The 9,552-nt window shown below is 48.8% G+C and overlaps 1 protein-coding gene across 1 annotated transcript; it reads left to right on the top strand.

Annotated features, from left to right (window-relative positions):
* Positions 1-6,550: 6,550 nt before the first annotated feature.
* On the top strand, positions 6,551-9,230 carry LOC148854517 (cytochrome P450 78A5-like). Its single transcript, XM_088941496.1, has 2 exons — positions 6,551-7,805; positions 8,305-9,230. Exons 1-2 carry the CDS (start codon positions 6,849-6,851, stop codon positions 8,905-8,907), a joined length of 1,560 nt encoding a protein of 519 aa, XP_088797622.1. The 5' UTR covers positions 6,551-6,848; the 3' UTR covers positions 8,908-9,230.
* The last annotated feature ends 322 nt before the right edge of the window (positions 9,231-9,552 follow it).

The raw sequence follows: 9,552 nt of genomic DNA on the forward strand, positions 1-9,552 counted from the left end.
GAAAGTAAAAGAAGTTCAAAGGATAAATGGCCGCATAGCCGCTTCATGTCAAAATCGGCAGACCGCTGCCTACCTTTCTTCAAGGCAATCAAAGGCAAAGGGTTCAAATGGAACCGAGATTGCCAGCTCACGTTCGACGAGCTAAAAACCTACCTCGCCACTATACCAACCTTAGCCAGACTCGAGGAGGGTGAGGTCTTAGAACTGTACCTCTCGGCGAGCGACGAGGTGGTCAGTTCGGTACTAGTAAAGGAAGTAGATCGGGTCTAGCGGCCCGTCTATTACGTTAGTAAAATTCTGTAGGGAGCAGAGACGAGATACCCGCAGATAGAAAAAATAGCGTACGCACTGGTGATTTCAGCTTGAAAACTATGCCCGTATTTCCAAGCTCACACTGTCGTCGTCTTAACCGACAAACCCCTAAGACAAGTCTTGCTCAAGCTCGAGGTCTCCGGTCGGCTGAAGAAGTGGGCCATCGAACTCAGCGAGTACGATCTCTAGTACAAACCACGGACCGCAATTAAGGCCCAAGTTTGGCAAATTTTATCGCCGAGTGCACTTTTAGCCTCGAAGCCCCTCAACAGGTTGAGCCCGAGGTCCCCAGTTCGGGCGAATCTAGAGCTCCCAAGCCAATAGAGTCTGAACCCCGTGAAGTAGCAGCCAGTGTGGCCTCTCTCCTGGTCAGGCGAAACGCGAACTGGGATGAGGAGCCTTAGATCCTTCACATAGATGTTTCCTCGAACCAGCGAGGCAGCGGGGTTGGAATAGTCTTATGCGGCCCGGGTGGCACAAAATTGGAATACGCATTACGCTTTGAATTTGCGTCATCTAACAACGAGGCAGAATACGAAGCACGGATAGCCGGGCTGAACTTAGCGCAAAAGGTAAGAGCAAAGCACTTGTTTCTTCAGCAGCGATTCCCAGCTCGTGGTCAACCAAGTTACGGGCGAGTACGAAGCACGCGAGCTCTCTATGATCGCATACTTGGCGAAAGTAAAAGAGGCCTTGCTCAACTTCCAGTCACACTTCATCAGGCAAATCCCGAGGTCAAAGAACATTGAGGCCGACGCCCTGTCCCGGTTAGGCAGCACAAGTCACAACAACATGAGAACTGTGTACATAGAGGACTTACCTCGACCTAGTATTCTCGGTGGGGCAGAGGAGGTCGCTCCCATCCTCGAAGCAGAACCGAGCTGGATCGAACCACTCACGAGCTTCTTGCTAGATGGAACCCTCCCTGCAGACCGTAATGCCACCAAGAGGGTGCAGCGCCAGGCAGCCAAATACGTCATAATTGACGAACGGTTGTATCGACGGTCCTACACGTTCCCCTACTTGCGTTGCCTGCGACCTGCCAAAGCCGAGTTCGTACTCCGCGATACTCATGAAGGTCGGTGCGGCGAACACCTGGGGGGCAGAGCACTCGCCCAAAAAGCACTTCGACAAGGATGCTACTGGCCAACGATGAAGGTAGAAGCAGTCGAGCTCGTTAGAAAATGCGACAAGTGCTAGAAGCATGCCAATATCCACCATCAGCCTGTTTCCGACCTCAAATACCTCGCCAGCCCGTGGCCCTTTGCACAATGGGGCATCGACCTCCTGGGGCCATTCCCGCTAGCAACAGGTGGGAGAAAATTCCTCGTGGTGGCAGTTACGGCCCGAAACATACAAAACTTATTTTGGAAGAACATAGTATGTTGTTTCGGGTTACCTCGGGTACTAATCTCCGACAACGGCAAACAGTTCGAGGATATCAAGTTCCAAGAGTGGTGCCAGAACTTGGGGATTCGGCAGAACTTCACATCAGTCGCGCACCCGCAAGCAAACGGTCAGACAGAAGTAATGAATAGAGCCATCCTGCACGGACTGAAAGCACGTCTAGATCGAGCTAAGGGATTGTGGGCTGAAGAGCTACCAAGTGTTTTATGGGCTCACTGAACTACAGAAAAAACCACCATGAGAGAAACCTCCTTCAACCTCACCTACGACACTGAAGCAATGATCCTGGCGGAAATCGAAGTACCAACATTGCGACTAGAAACATATGACGATCAGACAAACGGAGGTGAGTTGCGTACCAACCTTGACCTACTGGACGAGGTAAGGGACCTCGCACACATCCAGACAGCGGCCTACCAGCAGCAGGTAGCTCACTACTATAATGCCAGAGTAAAGAAGCGAAGCTTCCGGGTCGACGACCTGGTCCTTCGTAAGATTATGGTGCCCGAACCCGGCGTCGGAAAACTTCGACCAAACTGAGAAGGGCCCTATAAAGTAAAGAGAGCGCTCGGGGGGGGCATACGAGCTCGAAACCTTAGAAGGCAAACAAGTACCCCGAGCATGGAACATCGTTAACTTAAGACGATACTACTTATAAACCTCCAAGCGAAGTGGACGAAATCGCTACAAGGGCCTTAGGGCCATGACGCAGAGCCAATAAGAACCTCGGCGTGAGCAAGCAAAGAAAAGTCGGGCATATTATCAGCTTGGCAAAAAATTAGTTCGCTACAAAAGCCTTGGGGCCGAAACAGGTCGCATAAGTACAATAACCCGGACAAGAAACCATGTCATATTATCAGTTCGACAAAGAATCAGTTCAGAAAAAAGAACACTTTAAAGCAAAAAGATTGTCTATTCCATTGCAAGAAGGAGAGTACATTGGCCATCAGAAGGCATTCCCAAAAAAAAAAGGAGAGTACATTGGCCATCAGAAGGCATTCCAAGAAGGAGAGTACATTGTCTATTCCGGAGCTACTTCTTCGCCATCAGAAGGCACTTCAACAACACCCGAAGGCCCTGCCTCTCCTTCAGAATCCGGCTCGCCATCGGCAGCATTGGCCATCTCCTGAGTTATACGTGAATTGGATATGGCACTAACGTCGAGGTCAGGGTACGTGTTCCGGATCATCCACCGGCTCAGCTTGAATCCCCTTCTGTAAGAATCCACCATCAGGTCATCAAAACGCGAAGAGGCAATATAGTCTTCAACGGCCTTCTTCTTGGCGTCTTCAATACCTTGGGAAAAAATCTACGTTTTCTCCCTGATGTCCTCCTAAAAATATTCGACCTGATGCTGCAGGTCCAACCTCAAGTCCGCCATGTGCTTGACGACTACCCCCATGGCCTCGGCATCCGCTGAGACATCGCCTGCCTGGCCATGGTGACGGGAGCAGCCTCTTTGGCAACATAAGCGGCCGCCTCAGTAGCTCGGGTATTCGCCTTGGCGGCACGGAAAGCCTATTCGGCAGCATGAGCGGCCGCCTCAGTAGCTCGTGCCTATCGCGAGCTCCTCTCCACCTGGGCTGCTAAGGCGTGAATAGAAGAATTCACCTACAAAAAGAAAAAAGTGAGCGACAACAGCAAAAGTGATAGAAAATGAAGAAGGCAGACGAAATCTGATTTACCACCATAGCATGTGTTACGGCACTACAGGCGACCTGATTCAAAGGAAGATCGGTCCACGCCGTGATCTTCTCGGGGAAAGTAGCCTCCCTATTTTTCTGAAGAGCATAGTTCGGCGTCAACACGCTCCTGAACTCCCCTTGAGCTCCCGAACTCGAGGGCCCAGCCCGCGTATGAGTGGACCCAGGGTGAGCAAGAGCACTGGAGTAGGCAGGAGCACCCGTGTGAGTGGTCTCAGCGTAAGGCTCCCCGACCGCTTCATGCATCGGAGGAGTCACCTCGGGCTCCCTAGACAGATCCTCCGGCGTGTGGCCTGGAACTTGAGGCTCCTCATCCGGGGCAGCTCGGTACGAGTTCGCTTGGCGACCCGCTTCCTCCTCTTCATGCCTTGGAACAGGCACCCCCCACGAGTTCTCTCTGCGTCCATCACACTTGCAGAAAAGAGTTCGACATCAGAAAAACGAAGGAACAAAGCAAACAAGAAACCTCTGAGCTAGAAACCTACCCGGACTTAGGCCGGCCGCAATAAGCTTGGCCTCCGTTAAGTGCTAATGGCACTTTAAACCTTGTCGTGCCCATTGTCGGAGGCCCTTCACCGTCTCTTTATCAAGAGTGACACCAAAATTAGGAGTGACCTCACCCCACTCGGTCTGAAAGGGCCATCCTTGTGCACTTCGCACACCGAAGTAATCCCGCTTCCATGCCGAGACCTTATTAGGATGTTTGTGCAGAAGCTTAAAGCCCGGGCGAGGAGAAAGGTAATACGCTCGTCTTCCCCCAGGAAGAGAACCCGCTTGTTTCTTGAGCATCAAGATAGAGGAGAATATCTCCAAGTCTAATGGGAAGTTCTATTCACAATAGAGGGAGGCTGTCCCCACCAGGTTCCGAATAGAGTTCGGATGAAGCTGGCCAATGGTGATGCCGAAGTGGTTTATGATTGCAACGAGAAGTGGGTGGAAAGGCAATCGCAACCCCGCAGTGAGCTGCTCTCGAAAAATCACGATCTCATCAGGACCGTGTTCCCAAGGAAAGCTACCCGAAGGAATGAAATATGTATACCCCCAGGCAGATTATAAGACATAAGTATAGATTGGAGCCCCTTGGGCGTCATGGTCGAAGGACCAAATCTGTCTAGCATCCAACCTCGGCGAGAGGTAGATGCCAAACTGCCCAAAGCGGCTCGGCCTACGGGTTCATAGTCATCCTCAAGTTCCACCTCAGGATCACTAAGGCAGTCGGGGGATACGACTTGGTTTGTAGAACCGACATCAGTCCTACTTGAAGAGTCGTCTGAGCTATCAAAGCTAGACATCGAGGAAAGAGGTGGATTCAAGAAGGTACTCACCGGAAGAAAGTTTTGAAGGCTCCGGAGACAAGAATAGGCCAAAAACCTTGAAGGCTAAGTAACCAGCCTAGACGCGAACTAAAATACCTGGACGCGAGCTTAAGAGGCAAAACGCAGAAGTGACAAATCGATTGTGGTGCCCTACTATTTATAGCTACAGTAACCAAGAACCGACAACGCAGATCAAAGACCATTCGACGGCCCGCATTCGCACTGACTGCACGTCCCCTGAGATCGAGACGTGATTGGTGCACGTCTTTTCGTAAAGAGCGAAACGTCTGCGCACGTCTTTTTGAAACCGACGTCGTGCCGGCGCACGTCTTTCTGAAACTGACAACACGCCGCACGTCTCCCTGCAATTGACAAAACCGCCAGCGCATGTCCCTTCAAAACGGCAGTGGCGCGCTTTTTCAAAATTGAAAGACTCGCTGTCACGTCCTAGCGGCGCGATTTTTTGAAATTTAAAATAAATGCGCGCTGCCACGTCCGTCAACATTTATGAGCAGTAGGCACGTCTCCCGCCTTCTCGGATGCTCCAGAAAATCGAAGAACCCCGGCAAAGCACCTCGCACAGTCAAGATTCGAAGAACGGGACAAATCCACCTACCACCTCGCAAAACTCCCCGCGCCAGAGCAAGACCCTTGGCGCGAGGAGTGGGGGGCAATTGATGAAGGAAGATTTGACCCGACCTCACAGTTATGCAACACGTGGCAAAGGCAACAGCTCGGCACAAAAGCACGCCTAAGGCGCGAGCACCAAGGGGAGAAACCAGTAGTTCGAACTCCCTACTAGGGGCTCGAACTCACCCTTAGCCCCAAACCAGACAATAATCCGAACTGGCCTACATGTAACAGTTCGGGACACACCTCGCCGAACTGGCTTGCCTTATAACAGTTCGGGACATACCGCGCTGAACTGGCCTGCCTTGAACAGTTCGAGATACACTTCGCCGAACTGGCCTGCCTTATAACAGTTCGGGATACACTTCGCCGAACTGGCCTGCCTTATAACAGTTCGGGATACACCTCACCGAACTGGCCTGCCCCATAGCAGTACAGGACATACTTCCAAACTCAAGACTTCGCCTCGCTCACCACTCCACTGCATCACCATCAGGGCACCAAACCAAATAAACCGTACTATGCCTGACACCAAGGAAGTCCATACCCAAGGGCGGCGCACCTGACTGACTTGGGATCTGACGCTTGATGGCCGCACTCCAAACGGCCACCTGCCACCGCCTCCTGACATCGCCATCTCTAGTTAGAGAGACGGTTTCGACAAAAGGCAGTGACGGTTCTGTCTCAGCAGAAAGGACGTCACCCGAACTGACAGATGCAAGGGTAATCATACCCGACCTGACAAGGGCTTCAGAGTGAGTGCGCGAAGTGATTATAAAAGGCCCCTACCCCCAACAACAATGTATGTGAACTTTGCGCCATCTGGTCTATACTTTGCCTTTGCGAGATTAATAACTTGAGTTTCGAAATTATTTCATCAGGTTCCCCTGGAGTTCCCTCATCTTTCCCATTTCAGGCTCTCTGTCGCTCCAGGTCAAAGGCGAAATCGTTAACAGTAAAGACCGGTCAGAGGCAAAATCGTTAACAGTAAAGACCGGCCGGATTGCGCTCCATCACATGGTAAGACGACAACATAACAACGTCACATTAGTAAATAAAGATTATCTTTTCACGTTCGAATCCTCCTTTTTTTGTTTTTCCGGAGCGAAATCCCAAATCAACGCCTGGCCGCCCTCCATTTGATTCTGTAAATCTTCGATCGCACTAAAGTTTGTTGTGGATACCCTCTTTGCCTCAAGTGGAACCGGATGGAATTTCTTCACCCCGACCAGAAATCCAACTGCAACTTCTATTTAAACCACCTTCCCACCTCTCACACTTTACATCTTCTGCGCTCTCTTTCTATCTTGCACAGACACACTCTCTTTCTCCCTCTATTTCCGTCCTCTTCCTCTCTCTGTTCAAACACCTGGGCCACCTACTCCAAAACCGCCTACTATTACCTAAAAACCACAAAATATTCAGAAACAGCGACTGGTTCACTTATTTCTGGACTACCCACCACCCGAAAACCACCAAAATGCTGTCGGATTACCATCTTTTCTTCATTCCAAAATCCGCTCATTCTTCTGTTTTGAGCTTTGAACTAGCTGCTTGTGTTCTGCTCCTCGTCCTTGTGTTTTCTTTCTGTCTCGCACCAGGTGGGCTTGCTTGGGCTCTCGCCAGCTCCAAATCCCGAACTGCTATCCCAGGACCATCTGGCTTCCCACTCTTGGGCCTGCTGTTCGCCTTTACAGGCTCTGCGGCCCATCGTGTTCTTGCTAAACTCGCCCAATGCTTCAATGCCAAGCCACTCATGACCTTCTCTGTTGGCATCACTCGTTTCATCATCTCAAGCCACCCGGAAACAGCTAAAGAGATTTTGAACAGCTCGGCTTTTGCCGACCGACCCGTTAAGGAATCAGCTTACGAGCTTCTATTCCACCGGGCAATGGGATTCGCTCCTTTCGGCGAGTACTGGAGGAATTTAAGAAGAATCTCGTCTATCCACTTGTTTAGCCCGAAGAGGATCGCTGGTTTCGGGTCTTTCCGGAGGGAAATCGGTTTAAAGATGGTGGACAAGATTAGGGCTTCGATGGTGATGAAGGGGAAGGTTGAGGTGAAGAAAGTGTTGCGTTTTGGCTCACTGAACAATGTCATGATGAGTGTCTTTGGGAGGAGTTACGACTTTAGCGAAGGTGGAGATGGGTCTGAGCTTGAAGGATTGGTCAGCGAAGGGTATGAGTTACTTGGAATCTTTAACTGGAGTGATCATTTCCCTGTTCTGGGTTGGTTGGACTTGCAGGGTGTGAGGAGGAGATGCAGGAAGTTGGTTGCCAAGGTTAATGTTTTTGTTAAAAATATTATAGATGAGCATAGGAAGAGGAGGGTTGATGGAGTTGTGGACGACGAGAGTGCCAGTGATTTCGTTGACATCTTGCTTGATTTGGAGAAAGAAGACAGGCTCAGTGACTCCGACATGATTGCTGTTCTTTGGGTCAGTTTTTTAATAGCTCGTGCCTGCTCATTTCTCTTGCTTCTTTGATTTCGTTTAGTTTTAATTTGCTTTTTAGCTTTAGAGCTTGTTTTCCTGACTCGGGTTCCTGTTTGACAATCAAAAGCTCGTTCGCTTTTGGGTATAGAAAGACAGTAGGCTGGGGAGATTGTTGCTGGATTTTTTTTTTGTTTTTGCTTGGAGCTCTTTCTTGCTCTGATTTCTATATTTCGTTAGCTAGAATTTCATTGTTTTAACTGGTTTTCGAGTATGGACTTTAAACTCGTTTTTTATTCTCTTGTCTTTATTAGCTGTTTGTGGTGGTTGGTTATGAAGTTGCTTGTTCAGAAGTTCTAAAATTTTTAGTTTTTTACTGGGTTCCGACTAGTTTCTTTCTTGGACTACTTTATTGTATAATATCCATATTTTACATTAACCTACAGTAGTTAAATGGTTAGAAACCTATGTCAACTGACGTAAATCTTTATGAATGTTTCTTCAGGAGATGATATTCAGAGGCACTGATACAGTAGCAATCCTCTTGGAGTGGATTTTAGCAAGAATGGTGTTACACCCAGATATTCAAGCAAAAGCCCAATCCGAGATCGATTCTGTTGTGGGATCCACTCGATCTGTATCAGATTCTGATCTGCCCAACCTGCCTTACCTTCAGTCCATAGTGAAGGAATCCCTTCGGGTGCACCCTCCCGGTCCCCTCCTCTCCTGGGCCCGTCTTGCCGTCCATGATGTCCACATCGGAGAGAATTTCATCCCAGCAGGGACGACAGCAATGGTGAACATGTGGGCGATAACTCACGATGAGGGAATCTGGTCAGAGCCGACTGAGTTCAAGCCCGAGAGGTTTATGAAGGAGGAAGTGAGCATCATGGGGTCTGACTTGAGGTTAGCTCCTTTTGGCTCCGGGAGGAGAGTCTGCCCAGGTAAGGCCATGGGGTTGGCCACTGTGCAACTCTGGTTGGCTCAGTTACTTCAGAGCTTCAAATGGGTCCCTTCTGATAATGGGGTCGATCTGTCAGAGTGCCTGAAACTTTCTCTTGAGATGAAGAATCCTCTGACATGTGAAGCTGTTCCAAGGGTCACCTGAAAGTTTCATCTGTGGTGGGATTTGTCCTCTGATATGGGATTAACATAGATAGTTAGGCTGGGTCGCACAACTTAATTTTGTTTTTAAATGCTTTGGTTTGAATTTTAGTGGTGTTAGGTTTTCTAAGTGAATGCAGTACCAGCTGTGACTGTCTGTTTTTTTTTTTTTTTTTTAATGTTTTTTACATTTCTGTTTTTTGTGAGAAAAGGTGTTTTGCTTGCACTTGGTAAGGCTGGAGAAGCTGGACTGCTGGGCCTGTATGTAGTGTGATCCTGCTTTCGATATGAATATATACATAGAAAAAAAATTATATGCTTAATTAACACTGGTCTGTTTAAAGATGTACAGATAATTGGCTTGATTAAGCCAAAGAATTATCCCTGGACTATTGAGAGATGGGTTCTCTTCGGTTGATAGCATTTGTATGTTGATAGTGGATGTTAGCTCATCTTATTCCGATATATTAAAATTTGGGACAATGACCACAGGTCACAAAACAAAGGTATATTGTAATCACTTTCAGTGGAAGCCGGGAATAGACCTCGGTGGTGTGGCCTATCTTTTCCGTTCACTTTTGCTCGTTTACTTTGTAGTAACGTAGTTTTCAAATAAAAAGTTGGAATAATGTGTCAAATGTGTTTCCTT

This window comes from Nelumbo lutea, chromosome 4 (assembly GCF_056320005.1).
Source record: "Nelumbo lutea isolate HS-2025 chromosome 4, American lotus-T2T, whole genome shotgun sequence".
Taxonomy (NCBI): Eukaryota; Viridiplantae; Streptophyta; class Magnoliopsida; order Proteales; family Nelumbonaceae; genus Nelumbo; species Nelumbo lutea.